General features: G+C 39.0%; 1 protein-coding gene across 1 annotated transcript in view; it reads left to right on the top strand.

Annotated features, from left to right (window-relative positions):
* LOC122805018 (acetylcholinesterase collagenic tail peptide-like) overlaps positions 1-27,971 on the top strand; it is a 951,363-nt gene that overhangs the window by 522,930 nt on the left and 400,462 nt on the right. Inside the window, exon 13 of the mRNA XM_044075274.1 lies at positions 18,393-18,517. Coding sequence (XP_043931209.1) covers positions 18,393-18,517 — 125 coding nt within the window. The remainder of the gene's footprint in view (positions 1-18,392; positions 18,518-27,971) is intronic.

Below are 27,971 nucleotides of genomic sequence, written 5' to 3'. Positions count from 1 at the left end.
AAAATTATTTTACTATAGATTTTTGGAACACCAATGTTTCATGAAAAATACTGCTAGATTAACATTTTTGAAAGGATTTCCTCCTAAACAGTGTGATATCAGACTTTGTTATATAAAGTATGGAGGTATGGGAGGCAAAGCCCTCACATGAGGGTACTCCCTGACTACCTTGGGTCTGAAAAAGAGTTGATCTTGCAGAATTTTTAATTGAAACTTTCTGTAATCCATTTTTTGCACAATGAATGCTGAATCACTGTGACTCTGACATTCCTGTGGCCCTAGTGTGCGATACTTCACCCTGTGGACTTGGGTTGATGCTTTCTTGCAGTGTGGAAAATTATATGGAGAGTCCTGTTGCTTGTTCTTCATTATCTTTTAATTCAGCAGAATACAACTACTGATAAATCAGCCTTGCTGTAGTGTCAGTGATAAAAAGGAAGTTCAATACATGTGTACTACCATCAGTTTATATTGTTAACAGAGCATAATACTTTGCTGCCAGATTTTTATATACGTACTTGAAGAAATTCCACTTCTAATCACAGCAAAATTGTAGTAGTATGCATTTATTTTCTTTCAAGTCATGAGTGTATGAAAATAAAAAAAATCCTTATTCTAATGTAAATAGAGTAGGCAAACTCAAGATGAAAGAAAACAGTATTGATATAGTAGGTTTTCTTTGTAAACAAACAGTCGCAAGATGAAAGGTATAATAAAAAGAGAACCTCACAGTGGTTTGATAATTGCCAGGGTGTAAGAGCAAGCGATGTCATGTTACACTTATAAGCATGATGAAGAATGTAGACTATATTATCATCACAGACAATTAGAGTGGCCATATTTGAATGGTTAGGATAACAGCGCTTGCACATACTAATGCAGTAGCTCTGTCTAAGTGAGCAAATGAAAAAAATGACAAGATTTTTTACTATACACTGAAATCCTCAAAATCCATAAGATTATGTACCAGTCACTGATATTACCCTACTGCTTGTACAATAATGCATTTATATGGACTGCACTGATGTAGTCAAGAGGATTATATCCCTTCTGTAAATGCTAATACTAACTTAAAGGACAGCTGTATTCAGAAATAGAAGAATGTTTTTTTCCATCATCGATGTGAATACTTTAATATCAGTCCACAGTACTAATACTTCTTTGTTTGTATCATATTTGAATGTTTTGTCATGAATTTATAGTACTGACACCTCTATATCCTAAATGTTTCATTATTTTGTAATTTGTATTCACCTGCAATGACCTGATGGGGGTGTGTCATAATGCCATGCTTCTGTTTTACAGATAAACTATTTTAATCACAAAAAGTACTCTTTGCCCCATTATATGACATAGCAAGTTCACAGTTGATGTCACTTCATTGACTTACAAGAAGTAGCCTGAATTTTTGAGTTCTTTGAGATCACATGCAAACTGACAGTGTATCTTTTTGTCGTAACTCCCCTCTATATTTCATCGGCAGAAAGAACTTTTTCTTCAGATTACATGTGCTCAAAAAACTGTCCAAGTGATGTACTTTTTGTTAAGCTTTTCTTTTAATATTTCAACTGACCTCTCATGCAGTATTTGTGGTAATCATCTCAGAATATCACTTCATATTTAAATTATCAGTGTTTCGATACATTCTTTAAATAATTAATCTATTTTAGTTTGAAAGCAGTGACATAATTAGTTTTAAGGCTGTATGTGTTAGAAATAAACCCCCTTCTCATCTACTGATTTCTGGAGTAACTCTGTGAAGTAACAGGTGATGTAACAGTTACTAGAAGGAAATGTGATATTTCATGGCCAAAGTGGTGTGCACAAACTACAAACTCAAATACACATGAAAAATGGCACGGGGGTGCTTAAATATTTTTTCTTTGCATGTGGCATCTGTTGGAGATGGACTGAAGGGAAGAAGCATTTTGAAAAGAGAAAAAAATAACACTGCCGGAGTTGTCCTTTACGAGGGCTATAAATGCTCTAAAATCAATCCATAGCAATTTTGTAAATGGTTGATTTTCTTAGACCAGCAGTGTATTTTTACAATGAGACCTTTAAATAGCAATACATTTCAATTTCTGTGTGAAACACTATAGAAATTTCTAAAGCAAAATGTTATAAAGTAAATTGAACATTATAGTCTTACTTCAAATGGGTTGGCAGAAGTCTTTGTGTAGTTACTTACACTGTTGTCTGTTTTTAATGAAAAGTAGAGCTGAACCTTTGTAAAATAAACTGATTTTATTTACTGATGTTTACAAACACATTATAACTTTGCTAAAACTCTATCTAAACTGAAGCTAAGTCACAGCCAGCTAGCGTGACTGACCTTATTGAAATCTACTCAAAAGAAGCATGTGTGTGTGTGTGTGTGTGTGTGTGTGTTTACAGAATATCCCTGATTCTTGCCCCACATTTTTGTCCTACCATCACAAAATGTTTGATTTTCTTGCAAATCACTGCAGATTAGAAATGGGCCAGCAATGCCAGACATTACAGTTTCATGATTATTATTCAGAAAATACATGCTGATGCAACACTAGTTGTTCAATTAACCTTTTCATTGAACTTGAATTGTCTTATACACTCTTCCTGATTTTGAACCTTCATCCCCCCATTATTTTTTGCTTTGTACAGAATTCTTGAGCAAAAAAAGTTGGGAGGTATGCTGGCTATGAGTGAGTGTTCCTACAATCTAAGCATCCTGCTGGTTGACCTTTTTTAATAATATTTCACTTATGGTTGTGGATTAATCATCTTCAGTACAATTATGATTCCTATTTTAACTTTAAACAACTTCTCTAACTGCTCTCCACAGTTGCCCCAGCAACCTAGGCTGTTTAATCTGCGTGTTCTAAAATGGTGTAGCTGTTATACTCTTATTTTATATATGTGTTTATTTGCTGCTCTGGATGGCTTTTTGCTATGCTTTGTACTCTTACTAACTCTCTTGGGAGGGAAGTAGCTAATTGTGTTACAGTTTGCTTTTGCTGTAGCAGACTGTTTTTATATTTTCTGAACTTTTTGTCAAATATCCTTTACAGTTGGTACAGTCTCTGATTAAAACAAACTTATGACACTTGCAGTATGGTCTTAAGTCGTCTTTGCATCAACATCTATGAAGAAGATAGCCAATCAGGTAGTGGAAGTGTCTCAATCTTCTAGCAAAGCTAAATAACTATCCTTCTTTGCACTAGCAGGACACTATTTCATAATACTTTTTAGACTAAATTGTTCTTCCATTTCCCAGTTGGATTGTGGATATCTTGAAATGGTGGTGATGTTTTCAAGCTACCATTCTTGTAAAGTATATGGAATTCTTGGCTGTTGAACTTGGGACCATTACCTATAATAAGGGCATCAGAAATTACATGAATAGAAAATATTACTTTGAGTGATATTACGACAGAATTAGATTATATGTATATCATCCTGATCATTTCTAAATACTTCAAGCAGTAATCCAAACAAATCAAATAATGTGAGTCTTTAAGATGAAACAAGTCATTAGCAAGCTTCCTCCATGCCCTTTCTGAAATTTCATGTAGTATTACCTGTTTTTAACATTACTGTGAAACATTACATATGTGATAGCTTTGTACTATTATATCCGTCTGATGAGATAATTCTTGGGCTATACATAATATTGTGTGCTCTTTGGTTACATTTCACAATACCGAAGCTTCACGTGCTTTTTCCAGCATTTTGTCTCTGAGCTAATTTGGCTCAGTTATTCTCTTTGATTTAAACAAGAGATCTTACAGCTAATTTCATTCAACTATGTGTACTACATCTGATTCTGAAATGGCGTTTTCTCCTCTCCTGTTCCTCTGGCCATCCTGACATCTCTGTGTCTTTCAGCAACTACATTTCTAGCTCAGCTTCTATACTTTATTCCTTTCCTCTGGCCTGACAAATGGCACCATTGTCTTTCAGCAACTGCATTTCAACATCAGCCTCTTTGCATTTCCTAAAGTCTTGCAATCTTTCTTCTGACCTTGGTGGGTAGAGAATAATTAACATCACTTCTAAGACTTGATTCAGCAGTTTTCCTAGGTTTCTTTCATATATGTTCTGTTCAAATTTGTCAGCAACATGTCTTTTTTCCTGATTTATATACAGTTTCAAGCTATATTTCTATAGAATCCACTTCATTCTGTAAAGACCGAATGTGCTTTAGAAAAATAGTCTATAATGGCTTATGATCTCTTGTCATGCACACTTGACTTCCCTATACATACTCAGTACTTTCACAGCTGTACATAATAGCTCCAGGCTCCTTTTCAAATTGAGCATATATTTTTATGCCTCAGTTAATTATCCGAACCACAGGCAATCGGTTGCCCTCTTACATCAAAACATGTTCCTGTACCATATTGACTAGCCTGTACTTGAAATATAATTAGTTTTGTCATCATAATAACAAAAAGTTGGGCATGACATTTTCTCTTGTTTTTGCTTCCAGTTCCTCTCTATGCATTTCTCTAAAAATCATTTCAATAATACTAGCGTTTCTGATACGTTTGGAATAAACTTGGATGAGTACTGAACTATGCCAACAAATCTTACAGTGCTAATTTGTCTGGCAGTCCATTTGGATGACTGCTGTTACTTTCTTTTCATCTGGCTGCATATGCTGTCATATCAAGCCATGCCTCATTTATTTTATAATGCTCACAGTTATTTGACATTTGTCTTTCTTTGTATGATCATAGGATCATAGGAGGTTATTGGGCTATTGGCCCTGAGTCCCTTACAAGCCTAGCCAAGAACTTAGCCCATGTTCTAACAAGTCAGCACCCTATGCCACTGTCCAGCAGGGACACAGGTGGAATCCCAGGGCTGTATTTTCTGTTCCCCATCCAGTTATTGAGGTTGGACTTAAAAAGGTTTAATGAGGTACTCTGCTTTACGTGGAGAGGGAGTCTATTTCACAAAAGGGGGAGTCTCTGGGACACAAATCTGTCCCACCAAGTCCTATTGATGTCACACACCAGGTTGAGCTTGCACATGTGGGCTACTCGAGCAGAGCTTGACTTGCAGAAATGCAGCAGTTCCATCAGGGTGGGGTCTGAGATTCCTTTGTATGCCAGACATAGGTCACCCCTGAGGAGTCTGTAGGAGACTGAGTAGAGGGACAGGGCTTTTAGTCTATCTGTGTAGGGTGGATGTTTGAGGCCGTGGATTCTCCGGGTGAGGAACCTCTGTGGTCTCTCCAGCTGCTGCATGTGCTTTGTGAGGTACATGCCAAAAGGGGCATTGTACTCAATAATGAGTCTTATAAGGGAATAATACAGGGATGTTATGACCACCTTGTCCCTGGATGAGATACCCTTACTAATGAGGTGGGCCATGTAGAAAGCTTTCCATACAACAGAGGCAATATGATGGTCAAACGTCAGTTTGCTATAAACCTGGGTGCCCAAGTCCCTCACGACTGATTGTGTGCTTAGTGCCTTATTATCAATTTGGTAATTTGTGGGGGCATCACTCTCCCCAAAAGGGATGATGCATTTTTTGGGCATTCAGTTTGAGGCCATGTTTCTGGCACCAGTCATTTGTTTGGGTAAGACCCTCTTGGAGGATGTCCACATTACCAGGGAAATTGATGACCGCACCCAGCTTGCAGTCATCTGCAAACTTGGTCAGCCATAGCCCACTAGATTTGGCCTGCACCTCTGAGAAGTATATCCCAAACAACAGAGGCCCCAAGACCGATCCCTGGGGTACACCACTTGTTACAGGTCTACTACTTGAGTTGGCTTTCCCTATTTTGCCTAGGTGGGTTCTATCAATGATCCAGTTTGCTACCCATTTGGTAACATATGGATTGATGCCTAGTTGAGACAGTCTATCTGTTATACCTGAGTGGGGAATAGTATCAAAGGCCTTGGCCAGGTCAAAGTAGGTGGTGTGTACCATCTTCCCCTCGTCTATGACCTTGGTGACTGTCTCAAAGAAGTTGACTAAATTTAACAGGCATGGCCTCCCCTTGACAAAACCAAACTGTGCGGGATTAAGTGTCTGGAGGTTGCCAATGTCCTTGTTAATGAGGTCCATTATAATCCACTCCATAGCCTTGCAGATCAGGGTAGTTAGGCTGATGGGTCTATAATTTCCTGGATTGGTGGACTCTCCACCTTTGTGCAAAGGGATGACAGTAGCTGTCCTCCACTTGGCTGGGGCAAAGCTGGTGCTCAGGCTTTGGTTGAATAGGATGCCTAATGGTGCTGCAAGTTCCTGCCTGAGCTCATGTAGGATGTAGCCTGGGATGTTCATGTAGGATACAGCCTGGGATGTTATCGGGTCCCATGGAGGTTGCATTTTTTTCCTTTGAGAGGGCAGTGATGACTTGCTCCCTAGAGATAAGGGGAGGGGGCTTTGCCTTGAGATTATTTTGTCTCAGCCTTTCAAGCAACTTTTCAGCCTCTCTTCTTGTTCTATGTGGTTTTGCTTCAAACCAGTATATCTTCAATGATTTTTACAGCATCTTTTAGACCCCTCAACAATCTCTGCAATAGCTGCCTGAAAGACCCCAGGTGCTAAAGAAATACAAAATGATGTTCGCAGTCATTTGTATCTTCCTTATTAAGTGTTGACTGTACACATTTTTGAACTGCCTGGATCAAGTTTGATTTGTCAGAAGCCCTAGTTGACATCAAGCACTGAGAAATATTTAGCTTAGCCACATCTTCTTCAACAGTCTTAACTAGAACATTCACCCATAAGATATATTGGCTTAGATTTTGTGATTGATGCAGATTTTAATTGTCTGGTTTAGCTACAGTAACTAAGCTGATGATCCTGGAGTAGGCATCATTTTCCACTGTTATGCCCATCTGCTCCATACACTTCAAATCTTTTTCAATTAATTGCCCTAACACAGCTGGAACTCTCCTTGGGGTATGTAGAACCTGTGAAATCTCTGGATTTGTTTTAATTTATTTTTGCTCACTGGGGTAGTGCATTGATCAGAGATGTACATTTATAGACTCAGCCTGGCTGAATTACATCAGAAAAGAAACACAAAGAATAAAATATTAAAAGCAGTGTATAAATGCAGCTTCTAAACAGTATAAGAAAGTATATCAAGGCAAAGAGCAATGGAATAATAGTCCATATTGCAGTAATAGCAACAAGAACAAAAGTTAAAGTAATTCATTGTACTAATCTAATGTTAATTAAATCATTATTTAACTTAATTTAATGATAATTAAATGATAAAATTAAATAATGATTAAATGATTAAACTAAATAATAATTTAACTTAATGTAGTACTGACCCTAAATACAACCAAATCTGGAAACAAACAACAACAGAAACTAGCCTTCAAAAACATATTTGTCTTCTGTCAACCTTGAATCAGCCTTTAATGTAGTACTACATACTGTAGTTCTCATCATATTACTTCTGCTTCCCACTGGACTAGTTTGCAACTGCTGTACTTGATTGTGTGAGATGTTCACCCCACAAATGAGTGAATCAGTAATGCAGTGAATGTATGAGTTTTGCCTTTCACATGTGAATATTCGACTTCAGGAAAATGACTTGTGTTCTGCACAAATGTACAACTGTTTACCCTTGTGAAAATATGGATGTTTGTTTTCACAGTCAGAGTACTGACCCTTGGCATACATAAGCTACAACTACACACTGTAAATAGGCTTAATCATGTCCAACAGTTCACAAGCAGCTGTTCCCACCACACTTGATTTTCGCAGTGACAGAATCTGAAATAAAAAATTATAATCTCTGCTCCTGTTATCACAGCATAGAAAATTTGGCCCCTTTGGTGTTTGATTATGACCCAAAATAAGTAGCTTAGCTTCTAAGCCCATTTCTGTGGTTTACAAACCAAAATCTCTAAATACATATTGTGTCACAATATTATACTCTGCACCAATATAAAGCTTAAATGCAATACGTTATCATTAATGCACAGTTTAGCAATCCAGTGATTTATTTTCTGGCAGAATCCATGTTCTTTTACCTTTTCTACAGTTATAGTATGCACCATATACAGATCTGTGGCATTTACAAAGAATTCTTGTTCTACGTCAGAACCAGGCACTGTGCTTCATAGGTTCATAGGTAAGTACTAGGCTAGCTGCCCTTGTGGGGCATTTTAAGCCTAGCCAGTTTTGCTTTTTGTGCTCCAATTAACCTATCCCATTTGGTTAGAGATTGGCCTTATCCACTCCATCGTTTATAATCATATATATTATTCCTAATGAGAATAACTGAGATTACACCATAGATGATTTGAGGGGACCCATACATGGAATAAAGCATTTAGGAGCTGCTTCTGTCCATTAGTAGTACAGGGGGCAGTCATGGGCTAAATTTTCTGTTTCCCATCCATAGATCCAAGTTGCAATGGAATATGGACAAAGACTAATTTGTTTTATGCAGATGAGGAGTCTGTTCCAGAGCAGCGGTATCCTCTGTGAGATATATCTGTGCCTTGAAACTGTTCTGTTGATGTTGTAGAAGAAGTTAAGATCCCCAGACTGAGTTTTTATGATTCCATTTGACTTGCTAATGAGCAGTAACTCCATCAGTATTGGGTTGGAGGATGCCTTGTAAGCCAGACATAGCTCACCTCTTTAGCAGTATGTAGTGACAGTGCTTTGAGTCGCTCCATACGGGACATTTGGTTTGGGCCTTGTATCCTTTTGGTAAGGTATCTTTATGAACATTCCAGTTGTCATATGTGTCTGGACAGATACATGCCAAAGGGAGCATTATACTCAATGACTGAATTAGAGTTTTCATTTGCAGAGATATTTTCTGGCCCCTTTCTCTCTTTTTGATTATTTTAAGCATTGCTAAGACATGGTTCAATGAACCACAATATTTGAGCACTTAGTCACTGTATAAGCTTTGCCCACCTGACAACATGACACCTTTCGGCTCTTTCTGTCTTATTTTCAAATGTGTAATAATTTCCAGGCTTTCTGTTATGCTCTTCACTGCCATGCAGTTTCTGCACTGTCTCACCAGTATTCTCTTTTAATTGTGATTTTCATTTCCTGGACAATTTTAATGTTGCACATATCCATTTTTTCTGCAAGAATGTTTGTCATTTGTGTACTTGCCATCTCATTTGCGCTGCACATATTCACAGATTTACCTAACATTAAATCAGCTCAAATGAACTTCTTCTTGAGCTACCCTCTGTCATGTGGGGGTACTCAGAGCTCTGTACTTGGTCCTCTGTAATTTGTATTGTATATGATTCCTCTATGAGATGCTTTTTGAATGAGAGGTCTGAGCTATCACTGTCATGCAGCTGATACTTGGTTATACCTTTCCATTTCTCAACAATGTCTGCTGACTGTGACAACAGTGCAAGATAGCTTGGACGTTATCTTTAAATGGATGTGGTAACAATCGAGGAATAGTTGTTTCAGCTTTTATACTTTCCATCTTTCCTAGACGTTCCTCCATTATTATTTATGACAGTAATAGACTTGCTTGTTTTTTCTCAGTTTAATTTCTCCAAATCTTAGGGGTTTCTAATACCATGATGGGAATGGACCCCAGTCCTAAGTCAGGGCATAATTAAAGTTCATGAAATTAGCATTGTTTCAGTAACTGATATTAGCCAAAAGTGCTTTTTGCAGTACCTGCAATGTGCCCAAAATCGACTCCTTCTACAGTTCACACAAAGCTACATGTATGGGTTGCATATCTAAATATGACTGTAGTTTATTTTTATTAGACTCATTAGTCCTACTACTATTAAAATTGTCTGGGTATGCTTTCTCCATATTGTTTTCATTTCTGCCTGCACATCCTGGTATTTTATTACTTTTTTCTCAGTACATGAGACACTGTAATCACTAGGTGCAGCAGTTTCAATGATCACTGCTACTTTTGTCTTTTTCATTAACTACTATATCTGGTTTTCTTGCATCAATTTTTTGAACTGCTGGTAATTGGTGATCCCATGTGATGTATGCTTCATCATTCTCCATAATGCTTTGTGGTTCATGTTTCCAATGCTTCTCAGCTACTCCTATACTGCAGTACTTGCACAAACCCCAGTGCAACAGTCTTGCCACATTATTGTGCCTTCTGCCATGAGTTTATACCACACCCAGTAGCAAGATGTGCAACTGTTTCCAATTCTTTTTTACAGAATTCACATTTGTCTGTTTCATCTACATGTTCATGCACTTTGTAAACCAGCATGTATGTAGTCAACTATCCTGGACTGCCATTATTAACCTTTCATCCTTTAGTTTCAACTCACCTCTCCTTAACCATTTCTGAGTCAAATCCTGATCAACATGAGGTAGTTTCAGGAGATCTCTATCATACCGCTTAACATCTTAGAGCAAGAAATCTGTACAAAGCCATAAATAAAAGTGGGATAAAGGCAAAAAAATAGGGACAATTTTTAAATATTGCTCTTACAAACTTAAAAAGTTGACAGAATAACAGGTTTTGCATTAGCATGAATTTTCTGAAGGATATGAAGTCTGTAACTCATTTGTCTGTCATAATTTTCTAATGTCAAGCTTTAATGATTTGCCACTAATTTGCCAGAGAAACCATAATTTAATGATAAACAGACCAAAATATGAGGCAAAAATCTGGACATTCTGCAAAAAACTGTACAGTTGAGAGGTATGATCTCTATAATTGCCACTTTATATATAGCTTTTCAACATTTCTTTCCTTCACATCTGCTCCTTCTCCTTATATTATTTATTTTGTTTTTGGCACATTCAGTTGCTGTCTGATTTTTGTCTACTTCTGATTTAATTTCCATTCTTGCTTGACACTGGAATGCTTCTGCTAAACTAAGTAAAGAAGTAAATCTTATACTTCCTCTCCTCATGTTCTGAAACACTTGTCTTTCACTATGTTTGGATCTGGTGAGGTCATCAGATATATATGCAGTCCCACGACATACTACATGTAATTAATTTTGAGCAGGCCTATACTTCCTTCAGAGTGTGGAATATATAATCTTGGTATACACTGATTTTTATATATCATTGCATAAATATTTTTTCTTGTTTTTCTGTCTAACTGATCTAGTACCTTTTGGGGTCAGTTAATCACACCAAAATTGTAAGTTAGAACAGGAACAGCAAATTGGTTTTATAGACTGGACTTTATTCTTAGATGTCGAGGCTATTTTCAATATTAATTTTAATCTTCTTAAGTATTCCTTACTGAATTTTATTCAAATTTGTTTGTGTTTTATTGTAGATCTTTCATCAATTCCCAACTATTTATGCGTTCCTTCCTGCTCAAGTTTCTTTATTTCAAAGACTGATATGTTCTTGGTACTGTGACTTTCTTACTTTAAATATTGTTTTTCCACATTTATCAAGACCAAATGTCATTCTTATATCATCTGCGAAAGTTTTAACCACTTGCAATTATGTTTTCAACTCCTCATCTGATGAGCTATACAGTTTTAATTCATCCACAAAAAGCAGATGAGAAGTCTTTAAGCAAGGTTGTTTCTGGCAGCCAAATTGCAACCAAGACCTACCCTGTTGAGTAAAAAACTTAATGGGTTAAGGGCAAGAGAAAATAGCACTGGTGAAAAAATAATCACCCTGTAATATCCCCCTTTGAATTTTTATCCCTGGGTATAATAATTTTCCCTTTGTCATGGCTCAATTGCAAAATTGTTTGCCACTGTTTCATGGTCACTATAATATAATTGATCAATGTAGGAGGTATCTTATACATCTGTAAGCACTCCTTTATCCATTATTGTGTGATGCTGTCAAATGCTTTTTCGAAATCTATCCATTCCATATTTAGATTCCTCCCCCTTTTTACAATTCTCTATTATGGCTTTATTTAACAACAAATTATGCTTTGTTCCATATGACTTTCTTTTGTTACCTTTTTGTTCAAGTGCCGTGATTGAGTTTTCTTCTAAATGACTATAAACTCCTTATCAATTCCAGTATAAAGTTTGTAGATCATTAGAATGCAGATTATTGGTCTATAGTTTTTAGAATGGTTTACAGGTTCAGTTTTAAGGAGCAGTATCATTTTTCCTGTTGTTAACCAGGTTTGTGTCTGTTTGGGATGTGCATATAAGTAATTATTACTCAGGGCTAAATCTTTGTGTAAAGACATTAATACTTTTAGCCAGAATATAGTTACTGCATCTGAGATTGGGGTTTTCCAGTTAGGAGCTTTTCTTATTATTTTTTTTTATTTCTCTGGCCATTGCTTCATCCCATTTCATATCCTGCACACTTGAACCCCTTACTGCTTCTTATAATTTTGTTATTCATTCAGGATCTTTGATTTGTTCCGTGGGGGTCTTTGTTAATATTTCTTCAAAATTGTCTGTTTATTTTCTTTATGGTGGTGTTTCTATTCCTTTTGCTTTGTTTCCCAGTTCTTTATAAAACTTTTTTAGATAATCAATGAATTGATTATTTTGTACTTTTCCTTCATATTTATCTTCATATAGTCTGGTTTTCAGCCTGTGCTGATATCTTTAGTTTATTTGCAATAGTGTAAGATATATCTTGGTCTGTTCTGAGGCTGTTTGTTGCTTTTACCACATTTATTTGTCTAAGTATTTTTGTTGATCTGTTCCCTCTTCTTTATTCTTCTTACAGTAACACTTCTTGTCATAATTGTTTTATAGTTTTCTATATTCAATGTTTCCATGATGGCATTTTATTTCTTCCATTCCTTTCCCATATTGCACTGTGTTTTTGTTTTAAAACTTCATCTATTATTAATTTAGCTGCAAAGTAATAGATCCTATTTACTTCTATTAAATCACATGGTTTTCTGTTAATAGTTTTTATTAATGTGTTTGTCTGCTTTATCAGATTTCTAACATTTTGGGTCTTATATTCTTTCTGCCATCTATATCTTTCTAGTGGTTTTGGTGGATTTGGATTTTTTGAGGTGGAGCATGTCCATTAATTCCGGGTTGGACATGGCCTTGTATGTCAGGCACATGTCACCTCTCTGAGCAGACGGTATGCGACTGAATAGAGCTGGAGTTTCTTCAATCTGGCAGCATATGACAGATTTTGGAGTCCCTTTATCCTTTTGGTGAGGAACTTTTGGGGTCTCTCCAATTGCTGCAGATGTCGGGTGAGATACATCCCGAATGGGGCATTGTACTCAATCATTGGTCTGATAAGTGAAGAGTACAGGGGAACAATCACCTCACTAGATCCATAACTTCATTTTCTATTTCTTTAACATCTACCTTATTAATCCTCTGTTCTACATTCCAGCTTTGTGTTCTTATTTTTTGTATTGTGATTTTTTTTTATATCTGGGTGCCTTTGCCTGCATTTCTCTTCAAGTACCTTTGTAGCAGCTTTCTTGTATTTATTATTTTGGCTTTTTTCCTTTGTATAAACATTGCACCATATCATATTTTTTCTTTCCCATGTCCATGTTTCTTTTTTATAGGTTCATAGGTTTATACTAGGCTATCTGCCCTAAGGCATTTATAAGCCTAGCCCAAAGTTTTGTGGCTTACGCCACCCCTTATGTTAAAAAATATTGTGCCCATTAGTTTGTTTTGCCTCTGTCCAGCAGTGACACAGAGATGATTCCCGGGGTAAACCTATGATCTCCCATCCACCGGTCAAGATTTCTCTTGAACAGAGCCAGCGAGGTGCTCTGCCTCACATGGACCGGGATTTTATTCCACAGCATAGGGAGTCTCTGAGTGACAAATCTATCCCTCCAGCATGTCTTATTTATATCCGTGCTAAGGTTTAAGTCGCTTGCTCTAGTGGATCTGGTAGATTTGGATTTTTTGAGGTGGAGCATGTCCATTAATTCCGGGTTGGACATGGCCTTGTATGTCAGGCACAGGTCACCTCTGAGCAGACGGTATGCGACTGAATAGAGCTGGAGTTTCTTCAGTCTGGCAGCATATGACAGATTTTGGAATCCCTTTATCCTTTTGGTGAGGAACTTTTGGGGTCTCTCCAATTGCTGCAGGTGTCGGGTGAGATACATCCTGAATGGGGCATTGTACTCGATCATTGGTCGAATAAGTGAAGAGTACAGGGGAACAATGACCTCACTTGATCTGGATGTGAATCCCTTCATGATCAGGTGGGCAATGTAGAAGGTCTTTCTAACCACTTTAGCAATGTGAGTGTCAAAAGAAAGGCCACTGTCAACCTGGGTCCCCAGGTCCCTGATAACCTCTTCTGTGCTTAGTGGATTGCCACCTATATGGTAGCTTGGGGTTACCTTGTTTTTCCCGAAGGGTATGACTATACATTTTTTGGCATTTAACTTCAGGCCATGGCTCTGGCACCAGCTATCAGTTTCCATGAGACCCCTCTGAAGGATATCTGTTTCCGATGTACTTTCCACTATGGCGCCCAGTTTGCAGTCATCTGCAAACTTTGTCAGCCATAGTCCTCCTATGTTTGCCTGTACTTCTGAGAAGTAGATGCCGAACAACAGGGGGCCAAGGACTGAGCCCTGTGGGACACCACTTGTGACCGGCTTGGAGTCTGACATGGTGCCAGCAACTCTGACCCTGTGGGTTCTGTCCTTTAGCCAGTTTGCAACCCATCTTGTGACATATGGGTTTACATTTAAGCTGGTAAGTTTCTCTATAATACCTGAGTGGGGTATTGTGTCGACAGCTTTTGCAAGGTCAAGGTAGGCTGTATGGACTGCCTTTCCCTCATCAATGGCCTTGGTGACTGTTTCGAAGAAGTCGACCAAGTTCAAAAGGCATGATCTGCCCTTGACAAAGCCAAACTGGGTCGGGTCCAATGTCTGCAAGTCCCCTATGTCTTTGTTTATGAGTTCCATTATGATCCTCTCCATAGCTTTGCAGACCAGGCTTGTTAAGCTTATGGGGCGGTAATTACCAGGGTCCGTAGAGGCACCACCTTTGTGGAGTGGGACCACAGTTGCCGTACGCCACTCCTTGGGCACGTATCCTGTGGTAAGGCTAAGATTAAACAGCTGCCTTATGTGCGGGTTTAGTTCCTCATTGAGTTCGTGTAGCACACAGCCGGGGACACCATCCGGTCCCATTGATGCTGTGTTTTTAGCTTTAGAGAGAGCAGCTTTTACCTGCGCATTTGAGATGTCTGGGAGGCTACACTCCGCTGGGATAGTTATCTCTCCTTTTGGGGGGGAGAGGGGGGTGAAGTTTGCACTGAACCTGTCCGCCAGTATGTTGGCAATGTCTGTGGGTTCAGTGATTTTTGTATCATTTTGGACTAATTCTGAGCATATCTGGGAGATTCCACCCAGGTATCTTTCAAAAAACTCTTGGGTTTTGTTCGTTATTTTTTCACACTTCCTCTGTCACTTCTTTTTCCAGGAGGCCTAAAGTTTCCTTGTCTATGTAATGTTTTCCTAGATTTGTTGTATTAATGAACACAAATTTGCATTTGAAGCTTTTGAAAGTTTTTCTTGTGCAAATATTTTTCTTTTCTCTAATTTCTCACGTAATTGTTCAGAATATCTTCTAAATGGAAATTCTGGGCTTCTAGTATAATAATAACAATACATCATTTATTCTTCATCTTCAATAGTCCACACTGTCATCTTTATTGCTCATTTTTGGCCTGTCAGTTTTTGTGTTTTTTGTGGACTACTGCTTCCTTCTACAACAGAGGAGTCAACCTGCTCCTGAGCCTGGCCTAACCCCATTGTAAGAATGTTTCCTTGTTTTGAGGATTCTATACTGCCATTTTTTTCCACACCAGTGCCCACAACAGGACTGGGCAATTTTTTTATCTTGGGACTTGTGCGCCCAGCTGTCTTATTTTTAAGCTACCTCTCTCCATGACATATGCTATATAAGATACAGTTTATATATCAGTGTCATTTTTGAGAGATTTTGTGTAAACAGGGTCCACCATGTTAAGGTACTCACCAAGACTAGAAGATGAATTCTGTTCCAGCAATACTACTCTCTCCTTTTCTTGCTGATCTCATCATCTTTCTATTCAGACCCCTCCTAATAGACTGGAATTTGTTTTTCATGTGTGATGTTTGACATGATCTCTGACTGGTTGACACTAAGAGTCCAAGTATTATCAACTCTTATGATCTTTTCTTTCCATTTGAAGTACATTGAAGTGTATTGCCCAAATTAAGCTCTAAATTCCATAAGAGGATATGGCTGTGGCTGTTTTATTGGGTCTTTCAAACTTTTATTACTGCAATGCCCTTTATTTAGGGCTAGATGGCAGAGAGTCGAGCCATCACTAGGCTGCAACATACCTATTAATATTATTGATTTAATTTCCTCTTTCAGATTATTTTAATACATTTATAAAATGCTTGGAATGCTGATGTATTTTGCTATTACAAGCCTAGGTTTAGGCTTACTAATAAATTAGATTTGATTTAAAATAGATTCAACAAATTATTACTTTTCTAAGAAGCACAACTGTTTCCTGCCAGTGAGTAGCCAGTGGTAATATAAGACTGCAGGGAAGATCAGAAAGGTAGATTGTTGAAATATCAAATAAATGCATTATTTTCAAAGTACTGTCAAGTTTAGGTTGGACTAAATATGGTGTTCTGATGTTATATTGAATGAATGAGAGATCTGAAGATCAGAGAAAGTTAGGCTTTCATAATATACCTGACCTATATGTTCAGATGTCTTCTTGTAGCACATTCACAGTAACACTATACGAGTCTAGCAAAAATAAAGCTAAAATAGGTGTTTTGCAGCAGGCTGATGATATTATAATCCCTGGAGCAGTGAATACACTTACATTCAGCCAACAGCTGTCTGACAGATTGCTCCAAAGAGTGAAACAGTTAGGCTTCATATAGACAGTCAAACAATCTTATGTTTGATTTGAATTAATACTACAGTATAAGTAGCAGAAGTAACAGAAAAGATACTTTGTTACATTTTAGAATTACACAAGGGAGGAGATACAATTTGTTGATTTAATTTACAAATGATGCTGGGCATCTTTGCAGAGGGTTGTCGTGGTTGTGCAGTGAGGAGCACTGCTGCCTCACAGTAAGAGCCCTCTAGTTCAAGTCTTAGCCGAAGTGCTTTTTATGGGAAATCTGCATGTCCTTCCTGTTTCAGTTAAGGTTTTTGTCAAATGCCCTGGTTTTATCCCATCTCTGAGACATGCAGTGGTTGAACTGGTATTTACTAAATTGCTTTTATGTGCGCATGTAGCATATGACTGAGTATGAGTGTACATTTTGTGACAAACTAGCACCCTATAAAAATGAGTTTCAGTGGTTTAGCCCACTGGTTACCATGATATGCTCTGGCATCTCTACAACCCTTTGATAGATGAAGTGGGTTATCAGAAAATAGGATAATCATCAAACAGGTTCATTACATAAAAGTGCAGAAATATATCCATTTTTTTGTACTTCTCTACAACAGACAGCCCTGGGACAGACTTGTCCTTGAGTCTGTATTCATTTTATTTATGCCCGCACCAAGAACGTACTGGGAACTACCAGGGCTTTTACATTTAGCTTTATCCAGGTGCATTTACTAAAAGATTTCTAAATGATTTTCTATGGGGTATACTCCATATATGATAACAGTGAGAAACGGATACACTAGACAATCTCGACGTACTGAAATGTCGAAATTCAGTATGTCGAGACCGAATAGTGGAAAGTGCAGTTAACTGAAACTACACTATGCCGAATCTGCAAATGTCGAATCCGCCGCTATCATGGTGTCGCATTCGTGACATGTGGTACGGTTTGTGGATTTATCTGGGGTTTCAGGTAAGTGTTGTGTGTTTGAGGATAATGGGTAGGGATTTTAGTGTGTGTGAGTGTGTGTAGTGGTGCTTTTTGTGTGTTTAGTGCAACCTCAGAGTTAGAATATACAAGTAGGGGGTTGGGGGGTGCATGGGGGCTTGCCCCCCTGCTTATAGGTAGGTTAAGTGTGTTTGTGTGTGTTGTTATGTTTGTTTAGTTAGGTAGGTGTATGTGTGTGTGTGTGATTATGTCCTGGTGTGTGTGTGTGTGTGCGTGTGTGTGTGTGTGTGTGTGTGTGTGTGTGTGTGTGTGTGTGTGTGTGTGTGTGTGTGTGTGTGTGTGAATGGTCGCAATTGTAGTATTCGTGATTGTGGGTTTTCGTATATGTGGTTTTTCGACTATTCAGTCTCGAAATACTGAAATTCGATATTTCAGTATTTCAAGATTGTATAGTGAATCCTGAGAAACACATCTGCCCCATAGATTTTCAGATATGTTATGAACATGCACATATTCCACTGGCTACTTACTAAGAATGTTTCTATAAAAAAATATATTTTTGGTTATTATTTTCTATGTTTCTTGCAATCGTATATATCAGTTTCCAAAGCTGAATATCAGTGTATTTAATATGCATTTCTAACAGTTTTACATTGTACAATTATCGTAACATTTGCAGTTCATATCGTACCTGGACCCAAAGGTGATATGGGATCCCCAGGCCCACACAGGAAGTGCAGTTGTTTTCGTTCTTCTAACTACACTGAAGGAGCACTCAGAAAAGACTACACGGACGTACCTGCTGTGAGTATACACTGACCAGTTACCACCTTCATATGTATAATTTAAATACCTTGCTGATGAATGAAACCTTTATTCTTCTTCATTAACCAGTGCTGTCTTCTGAGAAAGGAGAAAAGAAAAGATACCTTTTAACTGAACAGATGTGCACACCTTTCTAACAGTTTCCAAAGTGCAGCATTGCTACTTGGCACCCCCTTTTTGAGTTATGTTACAAACTATTGGCTAAATTCAGATTCATGATTTGAAACTGTACAGCAGTTGCTGCATCAGAAGGTCAGATTTCCTAAGTGACATTTAGTGGGATGCAGAGAGATACATAATTTGCATGTTTACTTGGCTCTCAACTGGACAGTCTTTTTTTTTTTTTTTTTGACAATGTATTGAAGCAAATCTTATTCGCAACCACCTATTCTTTTTAATAAAACAAAATGCTTAGATAAGCCAGATACTGACAACACAGAGATATGCCATAAATATATTGGATCAGTGTGTCTAAACACTAGTTTATAAAATTTGACTAATTGTATAACTTGATGTACACTGAAAATTACTGGCCATGGATGAAAAGAGATGAAAACCAACTATAACCCAGAAGACATAGGTTTGATTATTGATGAGGATACTACAGGAGCCAGCATGTAGTAGGAGAGGAATGACAAAATAATATCTCCTTTCCTCTCTCTCTGGGGGAAGGTGTGATGATGTGCTGGGGATGTAATGAATGTCATGGGCCAATACTATGTAATAGACTGGCTAAGTCTAGCCATGCAGTTCCACTTAATTAGTTATTCATAATGTCCATAAGAGATAGAAAGGCTGGGTTTGGGATGAATGTGTCATTTCCCATCCATTCATCTAAGATTTTAAGATAGTGAAGGATGTGTTTACTTGTACAGGCTGGGATTCCAAGAGAACATACAAAAGTCTTTTTTGACTCCTTCCCACACTGCTGTGTTTGTCTGGTGCATTAGACACTTCAGTTCAAAGTGCATTTCTTCCACAGGAAAAATATATTTATATCTAGCTCTAGTTCTAAGGTATTCCACTCAAACTTTAGTCGCTGTGAGGGGAATACCTCAGTATTTTGGGTCTCATGGTATCTACGATTCTCATTATACCCCTAGTAAGACTCTACATGACAAGGATACAATAGTATATGAAGTCTGTTTGGTTCCAGCAAAAATATACTTTGGCTTTTCAAATTCCAGTGCTGGGGTTTGTCAGAAGAGAAATCACTTGGTAGAGACAATGAATTTCCCTAAATCTAGGTCACCTGTTCTGTCTCCGTGTTCCAAAGCAGTCATTCACTACAGATGGCTCAGACTTTGCTTGGGGAGCAGTTTCAGGAAGAAGAAAAGTGCAAGGTGCATGGAACACAAAGGATAGATGCAAGCACATAAATATAAAAAAGGTGATTGCCCTCATCAAGGCACTCAGTTCTCTGAATCACCTTTGGTGCCATGGAACTCTTCAGTTGTTACAGACAATACCAAAGTCATGTAGTACATCAATAAGCAAGGGGAAACTGGGTTTTACTCCCTTTGCAGACAGCATAATCTTACTCTAGAGGCATCCTACATTCTATCATAGCAGAATTGTGTAACAGACAAGCTGAACAGGGCAAAGGCAGAACCTCATGAATGGAAATTAGACCAGGGGGTCTTCCAAGAATTTATCCATCTGTGGGGAGTTTCCCATGTAGAGACCTAGTTGCCTACTCTCTGAACAATCAACTAAGAAGATTCTGCTCCAAGACTCCATGCAACAAGGTCTGTAAGACAGATTAATTTTCCTTTCCTTGGACAGGAATGTTCCTGTATGCTTTTCTAGCCTTTCCACAGATATCCAGGGTACTTCTGAAGATTCAGAAGGAAACCCCCAAGATCATTGTGGTAACTCCCTTCTGGCCCAGGCAACAGTGGTTCTTCATTTTCTGTAAATGGCCAAGGGGTAATTACCAGAAGCTTCCTCACAGAATGGATCTACACACACAAGACCAGGGGTGTTTGATAAGCCCCAACCCCATTCAATTTCAACTGATTGCCTGGGTGATAGGGTCTTAATTCCTTTTAGGCATCTATTTACTGAGGATGTGCAACAGGTACTAATGGAAGCATGAAAGCCTGGTACTAGACAATCATATATTAGCAAGTGGAAGTTTGTTTTTCAAATTGGTGCCATCAACATAATCAGTACTATTTCAGGGCTAGTGTTTATCTGGTTTTACAGTATTTGCACAAGTTATTATCCTATGGCCTTACTGCTACATCAATGTTAATTTATTGGCCATTTGAGCATATCTGCACATGGATCCTCCTCTTTCAATGCATTCTTATGCCAAAATGTTTTTGAAAGGGGTTTTGCCTAAGAGGCATCCAAGAAAACTGATGGCCCCTCCTTGATATCATAATTTTGTGTTAGAGAAGCTAACATTTGCTCCATTTGAACCACCTAATCTGACTGACTTGAGGTCTTTAATATGGAAAAACTGGTTTACTGATTGCTCTGACCTCTGCAAGAAGAGTATCTCAGTTCCAAACTCTTACATTGAGTCAGCAATATCTCATTTTCCACAGAGACAGGGTATCTTTGAAAACTAACCCTTCTTTCATGCCTAATCTGGTATCCAAGTTTACTTTAAGCCAAACTATGCATCTCATCATTTTCTTTCCTGAACCTAAAAACGAGGGAGAAAGAAATGTCCACACCTTGGATGTCCACAGACAACTCAGGTACTAACTTGACAGAACATCTTTCAGATCTTCAGATCAATTGTTCATTTGAGTGAGGTACGAAGGGACAATCTATGCCAAAATAAACTATTTCAAAATGGTTGTCTCAGGCTATAACTTTTCGTTATTTTCACCACAACAAAAATATTCCAGTCAGGGTCAAGGCCCACTCTACCAGGGCCTTGGCCTCACCTATGTTTTTTCGGAAAGAGTTAGATTCTAGAAGTAGTCTCGAAACAGCAACTAGGTTCTCTATGAATACATTTATGAAGCACTACAATCTTGTATTTTAATGGACTGTGAAGAGACTGTACTGTACGGTACTTTTAAATGGGAGTGTTGTTTTGTCTGTCATTCTAAAAGCTGTTTAAAGTAACTGAAAACTATTTTTTTTCCTGTGGAGAAATTGTTTTTTTTTTCACTTTGTGAGGCTGGAAAAGTGTTTTAAAGTGATTTTCACTGTATTTGTCTGCTGTCAAAAGTGATGTTTAAAGAATTTTAGTGTTCATCTGCACTTGCTGCTTGTTTTCTACAAGAAAGAGAGACAATTTTTGGCTTGATCATGGAACAGTCTCTCAGTCCCATGCTCAGTCCTTTTTACAGCCACAAAATTAAAGTTAAGCAAACAGTCTTTGCCATCACAGCAGGCTAACAATTTGTCTCAGCTACAAGTGGATGACTCTACTGTGGCTATTAATTGTGAATCATACCAGTCATCATTTACCCCGGATCCCTCTGGTGTAACAGATATAGCCACTGTGGACCAGGGTTATTCATGTTCTTTGTGGCTGTTGGGAGTCCATTCAGTGGCAAGGGAGAGCTACTCTTGTTGGTCCCAGGAAGGAGAACAGGAAAGGCTTCTCCATTTTGTCAGAATGTTGTGCCAGTCCCTTGGGAAGCTGCTGATGCCATTAATAACACTGCTGTTCCCATTTTTCCTGTCAAAAAGAAACAGAAAGCTAAGCATGTATCTACTCCTCAAATTTCCTTAGACTGGAGTAGCTTATTAGGTCTGGATCAGTGTTCTATTCAGGCTATTAATCCATCTTATACAGTAGCATGTAGTAAAAGAAAGGGGAATACCTCCTTTCCTGAAGAGATTCAAGATTCTGAATCTGGACAGGAGGATGAAGGGACAGACAAGGTTTCTGACTCTACTTGTGGGGGGGTCTCTTTCTCTTAGACTATTTCTAGAATGTGCTAGTGTCTTTAGTGAAAAAACGCTGAGGTTTCTAAGTCCTTCAGAAAATACTATAAATTGTTCCAGAAGGACTTTTCAGAACTTTTTTCCATCCCTCCAGTTTTGTCAGCTTTGGAGGATGAGTGTGTGTGTCTACGTCTGTGTGTGTGTGTGTGTGTGTGTGTGTGTGTGTGTGTGTGTGTGTGTGTGTGTGTGTGTGTGTGTGTGTATGTGTGTGTGTGAGTGCTTGTAATTTTTCTGACAGTCAGCCAGCTGCCCCTAACAAGGCAGATAGGATGTGTGATTTCCCTCCTCTGGGCCAGTGATCAAGGAGCCTCAATCCTCACCACTGAGACTAGAGGGGAACATTCACTGAGAAAAAAAAAATAGACACACAGTATTTTCAGATGCAGCTCTCTGCATCAAGTACAATTTCCCTTAAGAGCACACAGGGAATGCACATTCCAGTTCTGGGGCTAGGCTTTCCCTCCAGGCCCCAAATAAGACTCCCCACTGACACAGCTATAGAGTTGAGTCCTTAGCCGGGTGTTCCAAGCCAAGCTCTCCACTATCTTCTCTATGAAATCAGTGCTGTCAGTGTCCCTGTTCAAAGTAGCTGACATACACACTATCTTTGAGATTTGATTTCACACACACACACACACACACACACACACACACACACACACACACACACACACACACACACACACACACACACACACACACACACCTGGGAAAGGCTGGCACAGCTTCCCCACTTTGACACCTCCACCCAGACTATAAGGTAGATACACTGCCACCAGAACACCCAAACCAGCTACTCTAAGGCTCTTATAAAGTATACCCAATTACACTTAATAAAATTAATATTTATACAAATGGTAGTATTTGACCAAATACCAAGGCTTTCAAGAACATGGAGCCACAGTGCCACTAAATACATGCAAGGGCTCTCAAAGGACCAGCCGTAATGAAAAGTATAGATATATTTAATAAAATAATAAAAAAGGAAAAATGAAAATGCTGAATATCTATTTACAATAAACATCAAAGTTTCAATTACAGGAAATATTAAAAACAACACAGATGGAAAGATTCAGATACAGAAAAAACAACATTTAGCTAATCTCACTATATATTCCCAAATGACTAAAGAATTACTGTTCCTTAGTTACTTACTAAAGCAAGGCAAAGCGAAGTTAGATGAGTGTCTCTTGTCAGATCTAATAAAATGCATCTATCACATCTCCCACTAGTATTCAAATGCAGTTTCAGTGCTGGCTACAGATTGATATCACATCTGGTCGCCTGACTCTGTGGTTCCCACACTACTCCCTCACTAAGTAACTGAGCCAAGAACTGGCACAGAGGTGTCACAATACACGCATAGAACTTTACTAAGGCTTATTACAGCATCTGGAAGCTATAAAACAATTCAAACACTTCCTCCTTTTCTGCAGAAAGGCTTTTCACAGACATTGCATCTCTGGCTGCATTCAGACCTGCGAGAAAAAAATGTATTGCCTAAACCAAGTCATTGAATTTCAGGCTATTTTTCTTAAGGTTAGCTGGGCTGAGATTAAACCCTTCCCTTCCAGTATCCTCTGTTAAATTATATACATTTAATCAGTTACAACAATACAGTGTGACATACATGTATATTTCTTTTCTGTCCAGCAGGACCCACTATTAATACATTTTTAACACAAGCAACTTTACAAATACATTTTTAACATGCACATCTGTACAAATCAGTTTGACAATCAAATTACATATAATTGTTTACAAAACTCCAGCAAGCTATACTGACATATGGTACACATGCACTGCCCTACTTCCCCTAGCACAGCTGGCACTACCTCACATCATCACATCTCTCCCCCCTTTGAAGACTCAAGCTAATTTTTCAAGTGACCCTGGAGAAATGCTTGAGATAAATGAGCCTGTCTGGGAAAACATTAACCCATACCCTGTCTTGAGAGCCCATCTGCATTGGCATTAACATTTCCCCAAACTCCTGCAATACTGCTCAGATTTCTCAAACCTGGGTAGGGTATAGCCACTGGGACATTGATACCCATTCCACTGAGGTGTCAGTCCAGTCTCACTGAGGAGATCAGTCACCAGATCCCCCTCAAACTTCTCCTGCCACCCACTGCAAATCCTCAGCACACGGGCCTCCCTGTCATGGTAAGGCTTCATCATGTTAATGCTACAGCTTGTGCCACTGCCTCCTGCCTAACAGGTTTACCATGTAGTTAACATCACCAACCCTCCTTACTGCTTTGAATGGTCCTTCCCAAGCTGCCTGCAGCTTATTGCATCTGACAGGAATGAGCACCATAACCTGCTGTCCCAGAGCATACTGTTGGGCTTGAGCATTCCTGTCATACTAGACCTTTTTCTGCTGTTGGGCTACTGTCTCCATAGCACAAGAACACTTTGACATCACTGTACTTTGCGAAACCACTCATCAGTGTAAGAAACGCTTCAAAATGACTGGACTTTGCAAATGAACTGTACACAGCACAAGAAACTTTTCAAAATAAATGTATTCTGTGAAATAACTATGTAAACAATAAACCAAAAGGAGTATGGCTGGTAAAATCACAAAAAACAACACAAAACCAGTCGCAATGTGTAGCGGACCACAGCTAAAACCAATAAGTAGGCAAGGAAACGGCCATGACACGTTTCCTATAAGCAAAAAACTTAGGGCGAAACCACCAGTTAAAATCCAGATTTTAATAAGGAAAACTGCCACAGCACGTTTTCACAGATAGTACATAATGTGCCCTGTTGAGCAGAGCCACAGAGGTGATCCCTGGGGTGAAGTTACTATTTCCCATCCAATCATCAAGATTTTTTTGAAGAGTGCTAATGAGGAGCTTTGTTTGATATAGATAGGTAGTGTGTTTCAGAGTATGGGAAGTCTCTGAGATAGGAATCTATCCCTCCAGCATGTTCTGTTTATTGTGGTGACAAGATTTAGGTCCCTAAAGCATGTAGCTCAGAGGGATTGGGATTTCTTTAAGTGGAGCATGTCTAACAGCTCTGGGTTTGACAAAGCTTTGTATGTTAGGCAGAGATCACCTCTGAGTAAACGATATGCGACGGAGTAAAGCTGGAGTTTTTTGAGACGGTCTGCGTAGGGCATCTGTTTGAGGTCAGTAATCCTCTTTTTGAGGTACTTCTGTGGCCTTTCCAGTTGTTGTAGATGTCTTGTGAGATACATACCAAAAGGGGTGTTGTACTCTATAATGGGTCTAATGAGTGATGAGTAGAGGGGAACAATGACCTCTTTTTTCCTGGATGGGAAACCTTTTGTGATGAGGTGTGTCATGTCGAAGGATTTCCTGACTATTGTGGTGATGTGATTATTAAAGGAGAGACTACTGTCCACCTGTGTCCCAAGGGCTCTTATTACACTTTCGGTGTTAAGTAGACTACCACCTATGTGGTAGCTCATGGGTACAGAGTTTTTACCAAAGGGGATGACAATGCACTTTTTGGCATTGAGCTTGAGGCCATGGCTTTGACACCAGGCATCTGTCTCAGTGAGGCCCTTTTGTAGGATGTCCACATCGTTAGGAGTTTCAGTTATGGCTCCTAGTTTGCAGTCATCTTTGAACTTCATTAGCCAAAGACCTTCTGTCTTAGCATGTACTTCAGAAAAGTAGATACCAAACAGGAGAGGACCCAGGACTGAACCCTGTGGTACTCCATGTGTCACTGGTCTGAAGTCGGATTTGGAGTCTGCTACTTTCACAGTGTGGGTTCTGTTAGTGAGCCAGTTGGCAACCCATCTTGTGACATAGGGATTTATACCTAGTTTAGTGAGTTTATCTATAATTCCAGAGTGGGGGTGGTGTCAAAAGCCCTGGCGAGATCTAGATAGGCTTTGTTAACCACCTTATCCTTATCTACGGTTTTGGTGACTGCTTCAAAGAAGTCATTCAGGTGTAGAAGACATGATCTGCCTTTTACAAACCTGAACTGGGTGGGGTCCAGAGTTTGGAGATTACCAATGTCTTTGTTTATAAGTTCCATGATGATACATTCCATGGACCAGGCTTGTTAGGCTAATGGGGCGGTAGTTCCCAGGGTCTGTGGTGGCTCCCCCTTTGTGGAGTGGGATAACCATCTCTGTGCACCATTCAGTGGGCACAAAGCCTGAGGTGAGGCTATGATTGAACATGGGGCTTAGGTGCACTGAGGAAGGCATTTTGTTCTGCCCAAACCGGTATGCCTAGTTGTTTTTTATTTTATCTATAACAATAAATGTAGCCTTTCACTCCTATTTGATGCTGGACCCTTTTTTGCTTTCCTGATACTTTTGGTTTGGTCCATGCACCTAGTCCTATGTGCATGGTTTTTGGATTATGCTTAGGTGGGGTGTCAGTTCATTCTCTAGTACATGTAGAACGCAGCCTGGGATGTTGTTGGGTCCCATGGATGCTGTGTTCTTGGCTTTGGAGAGTGTGTTTTTTACTTGTGCAGCCATGATTACAGGAACTTTGCATTCTTCTCATATAGAGATGGGTCCTTTAGGGGGTGAGGGGAGGAGTAAAGTTAGCACTGAACTTATCTGCCAGGATGTTGGCAATATCAGCTGGTTCTGTATATCTAGTGCCATTCTGCTGTAACTCAGAGCAGATCTGAGTGTTGCCATTGAGATTCTTGACATAGCTATAGAATGCTTTGTGGTTGTCTTTGGAATCAGTGGTGATTTTGTTTTCATAACTAGCTTTGGAGGATTTTATGAGGAATCTCAGCTCCTTACTGAGGCTGACCAGGGACTTTTTCCAGTCATGGGATTTTACTCTTTTTTGCAACCATTACTTTTTTCTGTTGTAGAGTTTGTTTATGGCAGGGGGCCACCAGATTGGCTTCCTTTTTTTGGAGGATAGCATCTTGGTTCTGTTAGGGATAGTGCGATCCATGCACTCATGTAAGTGCTTATAAAGTGCATTTGTGTGGGATTCAGCAGTCGTACCTCTATTGTCCATCTGCATGGGTGTTGTGAAGTTTGCCACTTCTGTCTTAAGAAGCGTGAAGTTGGCTTTGGAGAAATTTTTTACGGTGGTTTCCCTAATGGGGGTGGGGGGGTGGGGGCAGGATGTGGATGTTTAGGCTGATTAGCTTGTGGTCGGATCTGACCAACGAGGAATTGACCTCTGGTGTGGAAAACCGGTCGCCCGTGTTGATAATGACCAGGTCAAGGATATTGCTGCCCCTGGTGGGGGTGTGGATAAATTGATCCAAAGCATTGGAATTTATGAATTCCAGAAAACATTGAGAAAAAGAGTTGGTACACGAGTAGTTTTCCCAATTAATGGTGGGATAGTTGAAATTGCCCATTATTACGTGTTGGGTTGTACTCTAATATTTTCCAGTGTATCAAGAAATGAGGAGTAGGAATCCTGGGGCATGGTGGGGAATCTGTAGCAAGTTAAAATTTGGATTGTGGTCTTGCCCAGAGTTAGTTGCACTTGGATAATCTCAGATGCATTATGCTGAGCAACTAGCCTGGAGGTGT

This window comes from Protopterus annectens, chromosome 6.part0 (assembly GCF_019279795.1).
Source record: "Protopterus annectens isolate FY-2018-M chromosome 6.part0, PAN1.0, whole genome shotgun sequence".
Taxonomy (NCBI): Eukaryota; Metazoa; Chordata; order Ceratodontiformes; family Protopteridae; genus Protopterus; species Protopterus annectens.
This window is presented reverse-complemented; position numbering and strand designations above follow the sequence as displayed.